This window comes from Staurois parvus, unplaced genomic scaffold (genome assembly GCF_062004578.1).
Source record: "Staurois parvus isolate SC_StPar_1 unplaced genomic scaffold, SC_StPar_1.0 ptg000025l, whole genome shotgun sequence".
NCBI lineage: Eukaryota > Metazoa > Chordata > Amphibia > Anura > Ranidae > Staurois > Staurois parvus.
In genome coordinates this window covers 17,630,943-17,649,631 of record NW_028317821.1, presented here as the reverse complement: position 1 = coordinate 17,649,631, position 18,689 = coordinate 17,630,943, and the positions used below count along the sequence as shown (strand labels likewise).

The 18,689-nt window shown below is 40.0% G+C and overlaps 1 protein-coding gene across 1 annotated transcript; it reads right to left on the bottom strand.

The window, feature by feature from the left end:
- Positions 1 to 555: 555 nt before the first annotated feature.
- Positions 556 to 15,512, bottom strand: AVPR1A (arginine vasopressin receptor 1A). Its single transcript, XM_089652085.1, has 2 exons — positions 14,165 to 15,512; positions 556 to 9,565 (listed from the first exon to the last, which is right to left on the bottom strand). The coding sequence occupies exons 1-2, from the start codon at positions 15,126 to 15,128 to the stop codon at positions 9,273 to 9,275; spliced, it is 1,257 nt and encodes a 418-aa protein (XP_089508211.1). The 5' UTR covers positions 15,129 to 15,512; the 3' UTR covers positions 556 to 9,272.
- Positions 15,513 to 18,689: the final 3,177 nt, after the last annotated feature.

Genomic DNA, 18,689 nt, shown 5'->3' with positions numbered 1-18,689 from the left:
TTCTACACCTGTTTCTTACCAGGTCAGATGAAGATATACACCAATGGTCTTCAGGTTTTCCAGGTCAGCTGACTAAGCAGGAGACCCAGTCAGGTGCAGGCATGAAGAGGTTTAACAGGGGAGAGGGGGAAATATAAGTCAGGAAGGAAGGGCAGTCCATCCCAATCAGGCTTGGCTACCTGGTGGAAAGCCTTTTGACTCTGCCAGTGTAATGGCTCTAAATGCCCTTTGTTGGATGATGTATTCCTTTGTTCATCTCCTCATTTGTTTTTTTTGCTTGCAGCATTGTCCTGGATGATGCGAAAGGTGGCAGTCAGTGCCACCTCTACGGAGTATTCTACATCAGACGTCTGGCCTAGAAGTCTTCTTTAACCACTTCACTGCCAAAAAATTATATTAAATTCATTTGAGTACAGTGTCACCTGACCGAGTAATTGTCAGCCAATCTATCACAGCAGTGCAAACTGAAAAATGGCTTGGTAACAAGGGATATATACAGGCTGGTACTCAAGTGATCAAAAATGTGAATTTGAAGAATCACATAGCACATTATGCTGCAGTTGAAGATGTATTTTATTTTTATTAGGATTCAATATTTCACATTATCTCAGGTCAAAGGTAACCGCAACTGTACAACATTTTCTCTTACAAATATCAAGCTTAAGCATACAAAAATAGATTACATTAAGATAGCATGTCTGTATTCCAAATAATGCATGTAATCACTTAGTTATTGATAAAATATAGGAACATTTGCAGAACAAAGCATACATCATATTACATTTTTATCATACACATCATTGCATATCATGCAGATAACAATATTTAATTTTATTTTAGATTTGTTCCTGTTTCTTAAATTTCAAAAGTCAGTTCACCTAAATAAAATGGCTATGGGAGATGGTAGCAAGCAGAATAACCCGTAACTTATTATACCTCATTTCCCATGCTTAGATCTTAATGCTTAGCCCCAACATCATCAACTGGCTTTTTGGATATCATGAGGGGCCTAATGCATGTTGTTTTATTTTTTTACAATGAATTCTGCACAAATAGGTGGTAGGATGGAAACTGCAACTGTCCTTAAGGAGATCTAAACACTACCAAGATGAAATTAAGCCCTGATTTACACCAAATGCAACATTGAAATCATGCTACTTCACTACACAAGTAGAGTGATTTTAAAGCCGGTGCAATTTAATATGCGGTTTGCCTGACATTTGTGCAACTTCATACGCAGATGTCAATGCAAGTCGTACCTGAAATCACTGAAAATAGTGCAGGAACTATTTTCAAAATTCATGGGAGTTGCAGCGATTTGAATGGTTCCATTGCTGACAATAGAGTGCAACTTGCAATGTGAATTGGAACTGTCAAGTTGCACAGGTGTGAACTGGGGTTTAGTTTTGCTAAAGTGTTGCTTGTCATAAACCACTACCATATTTTTTTCCCCAAAAATACTGTTTTCACCCATTTTTCCTTCTTTTGTTGTATCCCAGTGCTGCTGATCTCAGCCTTTTTCAGACACTGGGGTTTATATACTAAAGCTGGAGAGTGCAAAATCAGGCTCACTTCTGCATAGAAACCAATCAGCTTCTAACCTCAGCTTGTTGAATGAAGCGTTGGCAATAAAACCTGGAAGCTGATTGGTTTCTACACAGAAGTGAGCCTGATTTTGCACTCCCCAGCTTTAGTAAACAAACCCCACTGTCTGCCCTTTCTCCAGCTGTAGTGACACAGTGGGTTATGTCTGCACAATTCATGTCAGCATGAGCATTGTACTTTCAAGAGTGACAATGCAAGAGAACAATTCGGAGACAGTTGTCACCATTTAGCAGGGAATGCCTGAACAAATACCTTCTGGACATGAGTGGTAAACAGGTGTTATTTTAATGAAATCTATAGATATAAAAACATTGAAAACAAATGTTGAATTTAAAATAACACAATAAAACTTTTAGTTATACTTTAATAGCAGCTGGATTCACCAGCATTTACCATATATGTAAGTCTTTTTAAATTGTTTTGCATTAGTCATACCATCACATTGCTTTATAACACTACAGAAAGTTGCAAATGATGTCCAGATCAGCAAAATAAACATATGGTATATATTAAATACATTCTTTAGTTTTCTTTACCTCTGCTTGCACTTATTGTTGTGTAGCATGAGAAGTTCAACAGTTTTCAACCTAGAATTTTAATGTATATCATGAGCAGTGACAAAATAACTGTATTACAAAGTTCTTAGATTATATCAGTAAAAAAAAACAAGGTTTTGGCAACCTTCTCTAGGTTTCAGTGAACATAACTGTGATAAGGTGCATAGCCTCAATAATAGCACAAGCCTTCATGAAATATATTAATTTATTATGATAACACTAGATGTTAATTACTGAACCTGTTTCAGAATACCTCTGAGCTCCCAAAAAAGCTTAACTGCAAAATGCATTGAACTGAGCCATTCCCTGTGTCCAGGGGCGGACTGGACTGACCATTTGGAAACTCAGACACTGCCTGATGGCCTGGGGTCAGTAGGGGGCCCTATGAGATGCCCCTGGTACCTTTTTCATAGGCTTTTTTGAGTTTAAGCAAGGACACAGGGGCCCCATGATCCTCTATTGCCCGGGGGCCCCATGAGTTGTCAGTCCGCCCTTGCCTGTGTCTGACCTGCATATGAGGTGACTGTATCATATTATATCATGACGTTATAGCAACACGTGGGATTGCAAAGTACAATAAGAATCCACTGAGAAAAATATTATAGGGATAATTAAAAAAGATGACCAACCTCTGTTATGAGAATTAAATTATGATATGAACGCAGACTAAGTTGATGCAAAATCTAATTTTTTTAATCATAAACTTTTTTTTGTGCTCCCTCTTTACATTAATTTCACAGTTTGTATTTAGTATCTGATTCCACTTGTACAGTTACATTTTACATATTTACTCCCTTATGGCCTAGTTGAAGAAGAAACCTCTCTTTAGGAATAATATGCAAAATATTTGTATTAATTTTCAGTAGAGCATTTTGGATTGATCTGTGAATTAATCTATCCATCCACCCACTATCCATCAATCCATCCTTCCGTCCTTCCTTCTTCTTTAATTAAAAGCATAAAACTATTGATATATTTCATATTATAGTGGACTACAGTATACTACAGTAGCATGTTACACATTATCTATAAAATATTGAATGGGTAATTACTACATTACTTGTAGTGTAAAAGTAAACTTGAACTACACTCATTCTATGTTCTAGTGAAATCTTTAGAAATGTTATTTTTCATTATTCATTCTTATTTTTAAATAGCTACTATATAAGCTACCTGTAAATTCAGCTTTCGCAGCTTTTCTGTGAAGTTACAGATCATGTCTTCTATTTTTCTCATTCAGACTGTGGAATAATACATGTGGTTTCTGTTAGCAAGAAATTAATTATACAGGGTTCTATAGAGCTATTATTCTGTGCCCTTAAAGTGTTACTAAACAGAAAAATCAGTCTGTATATGCAGTAAAGCATGCTTGTCATACTCACTGTGGAACCCAAGGGGTTAATCGACCACCTTGTGTAAAATGGCTGTTTGATCTCTGATCCTCCCTTTCTTTTACTGTACTCAAACCATCTGCCATAATACAGAACAGCAGTGGCAAGTCTGCACATGCTCTGTTTGGTGTGTATTGCTAGAGAGGTTTTTTTTTTTTGGGAGAAGGTGCATGTGATCAGTACAGGGCCAATCAGTGCTGACCAGACAGAGGATCAGAGGTATGTACAAAATTAAGCTGTGCTCAGCTGGACACTGATAGAAGTCACAAGACTGCTATATACTGCTGATGAGAAAAGATATTTAGCAGTTTATATTTCCTAAAAAAAATGGCATTTTCATGCTTTGTGTACCGGGAGATCAGATATAGTGTTCATGAGTTTAGTATCACTTTAAGGGAAAAAATATGCCACTGTTTCATAAATAAATTCTAACAATTAGGCTAGCAGGCTTTATTGCATTTTGTTTTATTTTAGGCCTCGATGTAATTAATACGTGTGGCTAAATTAATCCCATTAAACTGAGACACCGGAGAAACTTCAAAGTCTCAAAAAATACACAGGACTGACTTGAGAGGAATGTACCTTTCTCAGAGGCTGAGTGATCCAGCTTTTCAAAGAATATCTTATATGATCTCTGGTTGATAGCCATCAACCGGATTTAGCTGTCAGGTTTTTTTTTATGCAAGTTAGAACATCAAAGCAAACATTTCAATGGTCTTTATAAGAAACACCCCCAGTTTTTCTGTTCTTCAACCTGCATACATGAGGATACAAATACAAATAGGGGATCAGCAATGTATTTACAAACCTCTAAAGGCAGGTTCTGGAAAGAGATAAAATTCATTTACAGCAGTCAGGACATTCATGGTGTCCAACCATACAAAACAGATCAGTAGCATCACAGTGGAACGTGCTCACAAATAGGATCCTCTTATTGCTTTGTTGCTATTCTTTCATGCTATTCTTTCAATTAGACGAATGAGTTTGTAGGTATTGGATGACTACACAGCAGGTTAGAGATGAATTTCAGGATTCAGGTAGAAGAAATCTACCCTCATGGATACCCTAGCCATAAAGTGCTGAGCCCACTGTGTCAGGTGGTGGTTTTTAATAGAAATAGGAGACAGTTAATATTGAATTTGGTGTACAGTGAATATTACTGCTCTGTATGGTCCCTATTACTCCATTGGTCACTCTTCCCAACACTCTGCAATAACCCTCACACAGAGGTAGTAGTGTGTTCCTCAAAGAGAACTGTAAGCTACAAAAAACATGGCTACCTGCCCAGGAATAAAAGCAGGCAGAGACTTACCTTCAATTTATGACAGGTGGTGTCATTGTGTTCAACAAAAAAAAATGCAGGAGAAATATTTTAAAAAAAATTAATTTTATTTAGGGGCATTTTACATCCTCCCTCAGGTAACAAAAAGCTAAGTTTGATTCATGGCTATATTCTTCCATCCAAACAATGGAAATTTAATATGGATAGTATATGCATTCCACTAAGCCATAGAGCTAAGAATGGGAAAAGTGAAGTTACTGCATATCTGATTGGCTGCTATACACAACACCACCATTCTTCATTCCGGGATTTATAAGTAGTAGTTAGTGGTTAGCCTTAAATAAATTACTAGGGGTAGAATGTGAGAAATTCAATATCAAACAATTGTGTGTACATTTATTTAACTTTATGTACAGATGCAGTATCTACGCCTTAAAACAGAAAGAAGGGACTTTGAGAAAGGGATAAGCTAGGTACAGTATGTCAATTATATTTGGTGTCACCATTCTTTTGACCTACTGCCTAAAAATAGTTTCCCTTGCTAAGCTCCCTCTTAAAATACTAGGTTCCTGATTGTTTAAATGGATTTGCACTCAAGCTTGCAAATAAATGCAAATATTAAAACACAGTACATATATAAATTGCTAGTGGCAGATGTCTTCAAAGCAGACTGTTCATGAACAGATGCTGCTTAAACAGAAATATTTACATTGCTTTATTATTGGCTGATAAAATGATGTATAAAATATTGCCTCTCTTATGTTCTACCCAGGTTTCTCCGAACCGTCTAAAGAAAGGGCCAGTTTGCTGTCCTTCAGACATTAGCAGGTCTGGACTGTGCCCAGTAGGAGTAAACAATGCCTGATCTCTGGTATTAGGGGGAGAAATAGTTGGTGTCATTGACCCGTTTTTGTTGTCAGTGGAAGGAATTATGCTCCATTGTTGATGTCAATGGAAGGAATAGTGACCCATTGTTGGTGTCAGTAGCAGGAATAATACCTCAAGAGCCAAGCAAAGGCAACCAAAGGGTCGAATTCAGCCCCAGGGCCACAGTTTGGAGACCATTGTTCTACTGGATAAGAGTCTGATGAAGGGACATGAGCACCGACACATGTAAGCAAAGTATAGGAATTTTATCACCCCATACACAGATTTGGTTCTGCTCAATTACTTCTTCAGCATCCACCCCAGCATTTTCATTCTGATGGTCTCCTCTCCTATAGCCGACTTCCGGTGCTTTAAAGAACTTTCTACATCTGTTGGCAGATGTTGGTGTTCACTGGAATGAGATATTTTTGGTGAAATGCACTGATCAAGTTGCTTCTATGTAAGTGCAATTTAAATTTTTATTATTAAATTGTTTTTTTACCTGCACTATTCAGGGAGTTCTGTTTTATTTCCTCTTATACCTGTACTGATATATTTAAATATTGAAATATTTAGGTTGGTTTAGTGGTGGTAAAATTTCCTAAGCAATCAAGAGGCTCAAAAAGTCAGAGGAGCAGGGTTAAGCTAAACTTTTCAGGAGAGATGTATAATTCAGCTGCCTATATTTTACACAGGTCCATCCAGTCCAACGTGCGTGTGTGCGTGTGTGCGTGTGTGCGTGTGTGCGTATGAGAGATTTCTTTAACAATCCTTTATACCTGTCTAAAAAAAGTTTCTGGCTAGAACCATTACCTAGGGAAGGGACTTCCACATTTTCACTGCTTTAACAAGCATGTCTTCTCTTAAGATCTTCTCCAGATTAAATATGTTTAAAGTGGTAATAAAGTATACAATTTTATGCATTTTTTGTATTAAGGTAAAAAATACACCACTGTGTGTTCCCCCCCCCCCCATCCCTAAACACTTTCCTGGATTCAGGTCACTGCTCCCCTCACTGTCTTTCACAGAAAAAACTAAGGACAGCAAAACCACAGGCTCTTGTTGCTGTTAGTCAAACTCCTGTGAGAAGGGAGTGAGCTTACGAATGCTGTGTGTGTCTATGGAAGCACACAGCCCATCTCATGACCCAAGCAGATTGTACATGCACAGGTGCTCCCTTAGCACCCAGTTTGCTACATGAGGCACCCGAAGGAAGGAGAAACCAACAGTGCAAACAGTTACTACCAGAAGACGAGAAAAGCAACCATTGTATGCAATACTGCTGCACAGAACTTGAAAGTTTAATCTCTTTATTTTATAATTTTTTATTTGCCTTTGGTATCTATTTCATCTATGTAATTGTTTCTCATAGCTGAAATTGGTTGTAAACAATCATTTTTAAATAACAAATATGTTATGCTTACCAGCTCTGTGCATTGGTGGCTCCAAACCGGCTCTTCTGGGGTACCCCACCAATGATCTTGGCTCCTACGCTTTTCTGTGTGCCACCAAAGAAAGCCACTTATGATGGGGATGCACCTGCAGGCACACTCCCAAGCCAGGTTATCTGCCTCCATAAACACACATAGCATGACTCAGCCCAGCCCTTTGCTCCCTCTTTACAGGATTAGATTGACAGCAGCAGGAACCAATGGCTCCCACTGCTGACCCTGTGTCTGTGAGGACAGAGAGAGGAGAGCAGGTGGGCACAGTGCTGGCTGAAAAAAGGGCTCAGGTGAGTATGGGAGGTGTGTGTGTGCGATGATACAACAGCTGGGACATTTTTTACCTTAATGCAGGGAATGGATTAAGATGAAAACTGTATTACTTTTAGAGCCTATTTAACCATGTCCCGCCCGGCCATTGTATATAAATGGCCGGACAGTGGCAGTGCAGGGTCGGGTGGCCATTTATAAACAGCCTCCCTGTACCCTGCTTGTGCGCTCTCCCAGGGAGTGCGCAGCATCACGATCCGGTGCCCGCTGTGTCCTCCAGACAGATCATCGGATGGGACCTCTGTACGAGGTCCCAATCATGTGATCACTGATTGGCCAATCAGTGATCACATGCAGAGTAGTAAGCAAGATGTCACTTCTGATAACATTGCTTACCACGTGTGAAATCTGTGAATGATCACACAGGTCACTCGGTACAAGGCTAGTCACAACAGTCTTGTAACATGTGACAAGCAGTGACCAATCACAGCTCACTCAGTAGTTCTCAATGGCTGCAAGAATGCAGCTAGAGATAAGGAGAAATGATTGCTTTTACATCCTTTATGGGTGTAAAAGCAATCAGTGTAAAAAAAAAAAAAAATCATCGTCCCCCACAAGTAGTACAGTGTCACCATGGTGACACTGTACTGTTAGGGTGACAGTATGTAAAAAAAAAATAAAAAATAATATAAATTTTTTTAAAAAAATTAAAAAAATGTTTAAAAATTTTAATTTTGGGTTATAAACTAATTTGGGTTATTTTTTTTTTACTAAAAGATAATGGAATACATTTTGGCCAAGATTTATGATGAAATATTATTTATTTGCAAAGTTTTATAAGAAAAACACTTTTTTTCAAAATTTTTGGACTTTTTAATTTACATAGCAAAAAAAATAAAAATCCCAGTGGTGAATAAATACCACCAAAATAAAGCTTTATCTGTCTCCAAAAAATGCTAAAAAATCAATATTAGTACAGTGTTGCCTGACCGTGGAATTGTCATTCAAAGTGTGATAGCACTGAAAGCTGAAAATTGGCCTGGTCAGGAAGGGGGTAAAAGTGTCTGGACTGGAAGTGGTTAAGTCCTCAAGTCCCTTTAATAATTTTGTTGCCCTTTGATGAACTCTAGATGTACCAACTGTAATGACATGCTGGATTTACTGATAGTAACTTCTGCGTATGTACTTTTCATCATATGATCAGTTGGACATGGCCAAGTTTGTGGCTGGCTTGCTTTGATACTTGGTCAAAGCAATTCCATGTGTTTAAAGTCTCAGTCACAGATGCAGTGAGGGAAAGCTGGAACCAGAGAGTATGGTCTCTCTGCACAGTCACAGGATCTTCAGAATTGACATAATCAGAGAATTCACTTAATATGGATCAATTAATTACACCAATAACTTTTGCATGTTAATACTATAAACCGAAAGGGATTTTTTTTACATTCAGTTTTAATGTGATTGTAATACAAAGCTATGTTAAAGTGTGAATAATTAAACCTGTTTTTGCTCTGATCTGCCATGGATTAGTATATGCAATATAAAAGACTTTGTTTTTGGTTCATTCCAAGTAATCTTACTTCTCACATCATTATTTATATACAGTGTAATAACATTGAAAGGTAGCTGGGGTTTGGTTTTTGAATGAAAAGCTGCTGAACACAAAGCATGTCTATTTGAGGTGTGCACACATCATTTTAGCCACAATACATTATACTTAATAATACTTAAAATAGACATTTTCTTGTTAATATTAATGTTGTTCACCATGTGCTGCATATTTACAAGGTATGCATTTAAAGTGCATTGAGTCAAAAGCTTTGAGGCTAACTGTACATTGAAGGCAGCAGCCATTTCAGGTTTGCAGGGGCAGGAATTTAATAGATCTGGATGATTTGGGAGAATCTTTCCAGGTGTCAGTACTGTGGGTTGGACTTCTTGTTTGGATCCTGGTGAAGGATGTCTGTCTCCTTGTACTGCTGTCAGAATCTTCCTTGCTAATGTTTTGCTTGAACCTGCTGCAGCATAGAACACTGAAGATGAAATCTTGCAGTAGGTGTCCACTGAAAAACATGTATATCCAGGGATTGCAACAGCTGTTCAGACTTGCTAACAAAGCAGATACGGTGACTACAGTGTTTTCATTTTCTAAAAAAAAAAAAAAAATTAAAGTAAAATTCTACCACAATATTTCCACTTAAACCGCTTCTTCCATCATTGATATTCATGCTATTATCTAGGTTATCTATACGCATTACTTGACCCTTGTTTACATTACAACTTTTTTTTACATTTTTTTGTATGCTTGCCAGGTGGTTCTGACCTTTCCAGCATTCTAAAAACTATAGGTCTAACACTGTGAGTTGTATGGGTCATATCACATTTTAGTGCTTTAGGGTGGGCATTATGGAATGGTAGAATAAAACCAGCCATAGATGGATCGAATTTTGGCTGGTTCAGCAGGGACTGGCTGAGATTTAATTCATCTATGGGCAGGCTGATTATACCCAAGTCGATGCATCAATTGACATGGGTACAATCAGTATGTCAGATTGTTAGCCAGCTATTACTGCCAGCCACTATAGCCCCTCATTGGGTTCTCCCAGCAGGGTTGGCTCCCTGCCTGGAGAACATAATAGCTCTGCTTGAGGGATTCCTCCATCAACACAGTTAGTTGGTTGCAGGAAAGAAAATCATATAATCTATGGCCTGTCTAACACTATTTGCAGCACTTAAACCATGGCTGTCTTTTTTTCAATGGCTTTTCTAACAATGGGAAAGGTGGTTGGCAGTCCAAACATTGGCAGAATTGTGACTATGAAACACACTTGTTTGGATGCTCTTTTGCCTAACAAAGGAACAGAGATGTTAAATATCTGAGCTAGAAGGAAAGAAGGAAACTATCTCCAAGGAAGGACCACATGAACATGCATCATGTTTTCAATATGCAAATTAAAAAATATAGACTGGACATTTCTATGCTGAATAATCATCGGACATAGACCAGCAAACACAAGTGTCCTGAACACCATTCCGACTACAGCTTTCTTATATGGGACCTGAAATTCAAATAAAGTGCTACAAAACTACAGCTTTCCCACTGCTTCAGCATTTATTTCAGGTACTTGTATAGTGCTGTCAATTTACACAGCACTTTACATATATATATATTGTACATTCACATCAGTCCCTAACCCTCAAGAGTCATACAATCTAAGGTCCCTAACTTACATTCATACATACACATACTAGGGCCAATTTAGACAGGATCCAAGTAACCTACCAACATGTCTTTGGAGTGTGGGAGGAAACCCACGCAAGCACAGGGAGAACATGCAAACTCCAACCGGTGGTGCCGTGGTTGGGATTCGAACCAAGGACCCTAGTACTGCCAGACAGAAGTGCCACAGGCAGTCATCACACACATTGGCATGTTGAATGGACTTTTCTGTGGGACTTTTACCCTGGAGGACATTGACAGGGCCTGGTGGGTGCTGTGTTGTTTCAAGGACACTTTATGGTGAGCCAGGAAGTGCATCATCCACCAGCGGGAGAGGATGTCCATTGAGGACTGTCACAGACTGGTCCACACAGTCTGCTCAGAGACTATAACTTGATGGACTTTAAGGAGGAAGAGGACGTCTTAAGATTTCCCCTTCTCCCTAATCTCCCTTGTGTGTCTTTGGCCTTTCAATGCAGCTTCAGGATTGTTTCCCCTCCCTCAGCCCTCCTTCCTTCCCTCCATCACTGCTTATTTGAATTGCTTTTGTTCATTCGGTAATGCTCTGCATGCTACGGTTTATGTTGCGGTGCCATGTAGGATGTGTGGGTTAGGGGTCTAACTCAGCCACTGCACATCTGACATTGTGCTGCTAGGTACTCTGGTGGAACCTTAGTGGGTCACAAACAGTCTCGGGGTAAGCACCGTCATGCATGACGTGATGGTTTGGGGAACTTTTAATGGAGTGATGAGAAATATAGTAAAATAGGGGATTTTAATGGAGTGAAATTGCACTTCACTACATTATGATGTAACATTATTGTCCTTGTTATTTTATATGAGTTACATTTATTTTGACGTGCATAATGCTAAATATAAACAAGAGACAATAAATAAGTGCATGAATGATAATATTACTTTATTTAACAGACTGGGTCTCATTTATTAGTAGCCTGTTACTTACCCTAGGCTCACACCTATGCATTTTTTGCAGTGTTTTGCAGAAACGCAGTAGTCCATTTAACATGATTTCCTATTGGACAGGTTCACATCCAGGGGCGGACTGACCATTCGAGCACTCGGGCACTGCCCGAGGGCCCAGGGTCAGTAGGGGGCCCCATGAGATGCCCCTGCTACCTTTCATTGGCTTTTTCATAGGCTTTTTTGGATGTGGGCGATGACACAGGGGCCCCATAATCCCCTATTGCCCGGGGGCCCCATGAGTTGTCAGTCCGCCCCTGTTCACATCTCTGTGTTTTCACTGGGTGCATGTTTTGTAAAGGGTCAGGGACTTTTTTTTAATGCAAAACGTTGCATTTGTAGTTCTATAGACTTCAATGGGAGCTCTGCAGAAAAGCATGTATTGCCTTTTTGCTGCATTTTTGCTGCGTTTTGCATTTAAAATCTGCCTAGCAACAAGAAAAAAAAGCAAAATGCAGTGAAAGCGCAAATGCAAAAATGCAAAACGCAATGAAGAAACGCACAAAACTCAGCTGCATAGGTGTGAACCTAATGCAGCAGCCTCCCCCCCCCACCCCATCTCCCATTGAGACAGAGGGCAGGGGATCCACAGGTATCTGTCAACGAATGAACTACAAGTTACATCTTCCACCATGACAGATGGGTCTGCGATGCTGCTGGTGAGCACTCTCATAGTTAATTCATTCCTCCTGCTCTTCAGTAACAGTCTGCCCATATGGGAGGTAAGAGCAGACAACTGTACTAAGAGTCTGCAAGAGCCTGACATTGCCCCAGCGATCTGCTGACTGTGAATGCAATGCTCTGAAGGCTTCTAAGAAAAAAAAAAACATTTATTTTTAGCTGCAAAAAAAAAAACAAAAAAATGTGCATTTATTTATTATTTTTTAAAGATTAAATTATCATTTAATTTATTCTAGTGCAGTATAGAAAACTAGCACCCAGTGATAATTTCATGTAGATACAATGTGTCCAATATGTATCAATTAGATACATAGCTGTGCTCTATGCTCATTCAAAAAAATAAATTAATCATTTGCTATAAAAATATATAATTGAACTTTGTAAAGCTGAACTCTGTGGAAAGAAAAATCTTCCCTTGCAGTGGGACTGCCCCCCTCACTGCAAGGATTAAATGCTTGTTTACATCTAGGGGGACCCGAAAATCAGGTTTATTTACCTGATCCTCTGCTCCAGCAAACCTCTCAATACTAGAAGACCATTGCCTGCAATATCTTCTTCCCTATGCTCTGGTAGCCAGATGCCCATTACATAGTCAAAACCAAAAGGAAGCCCATAACTGTGCCTTGGGTATGAGGATTTTGAGGAACAATCCATCATTGGAGCATAGGGGAATGTTGTCTGCTGAGAAGCAGAGGACTGGGTAAGTAAAACTGCTTTTCCCATCCCTTAGACCTAAATGGACATTTAACCTCTGCATTGTGGTGGCAGTCAAGGGATCACTTTTACTTTCCACAGGGTTGGGCTTTATTGTGTGCAGATTTATAAGAGCTTAGATTTTTAGCAGTGGAGAAGAGATGGAAACTCAACCTTTCATTCCTGCCTGCAACCCCATTGGGGAGATTTCTTTTAATTCTCTTTGTGGTCACCGAGACAGGAAATGAGAAGAAATATCCCCAGTGGGATGTAGATGGTAAGGAATCTGTAAAAGGTTCTAATGCTTCCTCAATCTTCCCCCGACTTTTTAAAAAGTTTTGGGGGGGGCTGTTTCACTTTAATATGGAGCAAACAGTAAAGCAGCAATAAGCCCTTTCAAGCAAGTTCTTGGTCCTTATCTTTTTTATAGTGGCAGACATGTAAAAGAAGTTTGCAGAAGACGACTGCATGTTGTGTTTTACGACTCTTAGAAATGAACACTTCATTCACAAAATTCTTTGCATCTGTTCTTCACAAAATTATTTGTATTTGAATCTGATCAAAACATGCTTTTCTTCAAATTCTATAAGACATTACTACCTAAAACAATTTGACTTTTGTACATACTGTGTGTAGGAAATTGTCTGAAATAAATGTGAACAGTAGAAAATGTTGATAATGGTTAGAATACTAAAATAATTCACGGTTTACATTGCCAGACATACTGAACTCATCTATCTGAGGAGGAGCAATAACAATACTATGTGCTTACAACATGCTGTATTGTTTGGACTTTCCTAATGAGACATTGCAGATGCCTTCTGTCACAACCAAGTTCAGTGAAGAGGTTATTAACCTTTAAGAAATGTAACCTGCTACAACCAGCAAAGGCTAAATTGGACATGCTGGAAATTATTGTTCTTCATATCTTTGCCCTTCAGTTTTAAATTATCACACTTTCTGTTTAAAAAAAACAAGCATGTTTTGCTGATCAGAAGAATCAGAAGCCAAGTTGCTGGAACCTCAAGTTGCTTGCTGAAACATAATGTTCTAATGATGCTTTCTTTTCACTTTTAGGTTGTCATTGTTAAACTAAGGGAAAAACGTGTTTTATTGATCAAATTACAGTAGCCAAGTCTCAATCAATCTCTAGGAATAGAACTCCTACTTACCTGTCCAGTTGGTGTTATCTGCATACACTGACCACATCTGGATGGTAAAGTATGGGGTCCAGCAGATGATATAGGCTGTAACAATCACAAAAGTCATCTTCACTGTCCTGATCTTAGCTCTGGAAATGGTCCTCACGCTGCTAACAGATGTGGAGAGTAACCCATTGCTCCTCTTGCGATCGGACTCATCTCTCTTGGTTTTGCACTTGATGTTCCTCCAGATATTGTAGCAAATAAAACCATAGCAGGTCAGCAAGATGATCACCGGCACTACGAAGATACTAATAGTAATCCATGTGATATAAGCCTTTAGTCCTTTGGGGCTGATGAATTCAGCCCAGCAGTCATACACCCCGTCCCCTAGGTCTTTCAGGTAGAAGATCCCATACTGAGGTGTGCTAAGGATGAAGCTGATGATCCAAGCGCTTCCGATCATCAGGTAGGACCTCTTGGTAGGCTGGTGGAGAGTCTTCAAAGGATGGCATATAGCTATATAGCGATCAGCAGTCATTACAACAAGCATGTAGGCTGAAGCAAACATCCCAAACACTTGGAGATGCTTTATTATCCGGCACAAAAAGTCTGGACCATAGAAGCGGTAAGTGATCTCCCAACAAAGCTGTGGGAGCACCTGGAAAAAAGCCACCACCAGATCAGCCAGGCTTAAGTGCTTTATGAACAGGTGCATCCTAGACATTTTCTTCTTGGACTTGTAAAGCCCTAACAGGACACTGCAATTGCCCAGAACAGCAGCCACAAAGATTACAGCAAGCACTGCTATCTCTACCTTAGCCAGCTCTTCATCCCTGTTCAGGAGATCTGAAGTATTCAGAGACTTGAGAATGCTGCTCCCATTTGGAGAGATGGAAAGGAAGAGAAATGGGCTCTCGCTGGTGGCATTAACCAACGTGCTGCCATTCCCCAAACTTAATTCCTGCCCTGGAGATAGTTTAGAGAAGCCCATAGTTCTGCTTAGTAGCTCAATGCTGATCTAGTCCAGATGTAGTAAAGAGATCACTGCTCTCCCCTTTTCTTGTCTTCAGCAAAGGCTCACAGCAAGGCATAGAGGAGAGACTCCAGGACTGACAACATTTATATCTCCCTCCTCCTTATTTTTTCTTCAAGGGGCTGAGATATATCCTCCTTGACAAGTCACTGGCTGGCGTCATGCCACCCCTGACAGCATTTGTGCAATTGCCTAGCCTAATGTGCGCTGTGTAAATGGACTGGAGCTGCATTTCCCCTGTGATCAGTGTAATCCATTCCTCTTGTTTCTGGAGGTAGAGAGGGAAATCATGGTCAGATTCCAGCTGTCTGCTTGCCTGCACCTCCCAACTGTTTAGCTACTGAAACTAACATTAGCAGCATTGATTTCTGTATTTTTTTTTGTCTTGTATGAGTTACATTTCGGTTTGTACAAAGAACAAGCAACTTGTGAAGTTAGATCGTTCAATGCCATAGATTGTAATTTACATTTTCACTGAGACTTCCATCAGCATTGCCTTTGTATACTTCAATAACTTCATGTCTTCTCTCTTGCATTTGTTCCCTACAAATAACATAAATGCAAACACAGATCACCTACTACTATGGGAATTTACAATGTACATTGCTACTTTTTTTAGCAACATTTATTTGTATTTGTAAACAGCTGTATTTTTTCTTACATTGTTACATTTTTTCTACAAGTAGCAATACCTAATTTGGGACTACTGATCCTTTACTACAGGGGTCTCCAAACTTTCCTAACAAAGGGCCAGTTTACTGTCCTTCAGACTTTGTGGGGGCCAGACTGTGGCCAATGGGAGTAGAAAATGGCCTGGTGTTAACTGCAGCAAACAAAGCCCCATCATTGGTATCAGTGGGAGGAATAGTGCCCCATTGTCAGTATCAGGGGAGGAATAGTGCCCGATCATTGGTATCAGTGGGAGGAATAGTGCCCCATCGTCAGTATCAGGGGAAGGAATAGTGCCCCGATCATTGGTATCAGTGGGAGCAATAGTGCCCCATCATTGGTGTCAGTGGGAGGAATAGTGCTCCATCGTCAGTATCAGGGGAAGGAATAGTGCCCCGATCATTGGTATCAGTGGGAGCAATAGTGCCCCATCATTGGTGTCAGTGGGAGGAATAGTGCCCCATTGTCAGTATCAAGGGAAGGAATAGTGTCCCATCATTGGTATCAGTGTGAGGAATAGTGCCCAATCATTGGTGTCAGTGGGAGGAATAGTGCCCAATCATTGGTGTCAGTAGGATGAATAGTGTCCCATCATTGGTATCAGTGGGAGCAATAGTACCCCATTGTCAGTATCAGGGGAAGGAATAGTGCCCGATCATTGGTATCAGTGGGAGCAATAGTGCCCAATCATTGGTATTAGTGGGAGGAATAGTGCCCCATCATTGGTGTCAGTGGGAGGAGTAGTGCCCAATCATCTGTGTCAGTGAGAGGAATAGTGCCCCATCATTGGTATCAGTGGGAGGAATAGTGCCCAGTCATTGGTGTCAGTGGGAGGAATAGTGCCCAATCATTGGTATTAGTGGGAGGAATAGTGCCCAATCATTGGTGTCAGTGGGAGGAATAGTGCCCCATCATTGGTATCAGCAGGAGGAATAGTGCCCCATCATTGGTATCAGTGTGAGGAATAGTGCCCAATCATTGGTGTCAGTGAGAGGACCAGTGCCCCATCATTGGTGTCAGTGGGAAGAATAGTTCCCAATCATTGGTGTAAATGGTAGGAAAATGCCCCATCACTGGTGTCAGTGGGAAGTATTGTGCCCCACTGATGGGGTCAGTGGGAGGAATAGTGCCCCATCATTGGTATCAGTGTGAGGAATAGTGCTCTATCACTGGTATTAGTGGGCGGAATAGTACCCCATCATTGGTGTCACTGAGAGGAACAGTGCCCCATCATTGGTATCAGTGTAAGGAATAGTGCCCAATCATCTGTGTCAGTGGGAGGAATAGTTCCCAATCATTGGTGTAAATAGTAGGAAAATGCCCCATCATTGGTGTGAGTGGAAAGTATAGTGACCCATTGATGGGGACAGTAGTAGGAATAGTGCCCAACTGTTGATATTAGTGACAGGAATTATACCCCGATGTTGGTGTCAGTGGGAGGAAGTGTGCCCCAAGGGCCGGATAAAGGCAAGCAAAGGGCCACATCTAGCTCCCGGGCCACAGTTTGGAGACCGCTTTTTTACTACAATAGGCATTTACAATGTGCATTATTGTTTCTAAAAGCAGCTTTTTTGTTTATTTGTATATTTTTGTATTTTTTTTTACACAGTTGCATTTTTCTCTATAAATAAATACACCTAACTTGGGACTACTAATCATATATTAAAATGGGCATTTAAACTTGCTACTTCTCTCAGCAACTATTATTTGTATTCATATATGTCTATTCTTATTACACAGTTGCATTTTTTTTTTTATAATCAACAAAACCTCATTTACCCTAGGTTCACACCCAGTGGTGTATTTAGGTTTTGTGCTGCCCTAGGCAACACAAAAATCACCTTCCACTACCACCACCAGGGAGAGAAAGACACTCACTTTTACAGCTCCAGACACCCCCTGGAATGAGAGTCGGGCTCTGCACACACCGTCAAGCAGCCCGCAGCCTCTCTTGGATCCCACCTAGTTCCCATGCTGCATGTTTCCCTTCTTCTGTCCCTTCTTCCGGGGAGCATGCCGCCCCCCTGAAAAATGCCACCCTAGGCAAATGCCTTGTTTGCCTTGTAGTAAATACAGCCCTGTTCACATCTAAGCATTTTCTGCAGCATATTGCAGACACACAGTATAGTCCTTTTAACATGATTTCCTAAGGGACATGTTCACATCTGAGCGTTTTCACCTGGTGCATTTTTTGGAAAAGGTCAGGGACTTTTTTTAACGCAAAAAGTTGCATTTTTGATTCTATAGCCTTCAATGAAAATGCTGCAGAAAAGCATGTATTGCATTTTTGCTGCATTTTTGCAGCATTTTGCATTTTAAATCTGCCTAGCAACCAGAAAAATGTAAAAAATGAAAAAGAAAAATGCAAAACACATAAAAAAAGTGTCAAAACGCATCAAATATGCAAGTGCCAAAACGCAAAGCAAGCCACAATGCAGAAATGGCTCAAATGCAACTTGCATAAGTGTAAACCTAGCCTTAGGTCTACGGATCCTTTAAGACCAGTTCACACTATAGAAACACAGTCCAGATGCATTATGGATGCATTTTTGCATGAGCGCTTTTTTACTCATATTTGGTGCGTTCCAGTGTGTTTTTGCTGTGTTTTTGACATGTTCCAGTGCATTTTTTATGCATTCCAGTTAATTTTTCCCCTCTTGTTTTCTTCAATTTAAATTGGGACATGTGCATTCCAGTGCATTTTTGGTGCGTTCCAGTGCGTTTTTTATGCATTTTACTGCATTCCAGTACAGTTCTGTGCAGAAAAAATGCAGCCGATTCTACAATTTTTTCTGCAACTAGAACACACTGGCACTGCAAGCACGGATATGAACTATGACACTGACAACC

Coding starts and splice junctions, on each gene's coding strand:
- AVPR1A (XM_089652085.1), bottom strand. CDS start 15,128: ATGGGCTTCTCTAAACTATCTCCAGGGCAGGAATTAAGTTTGGGGAAT. Junction 9,566..14,164: donor AGATAACACCAACTGGACAG/GTAAGTAGGAGT, acceptor TTTTTTTTTTAG/AAAATGAAAACACTGTAGTC.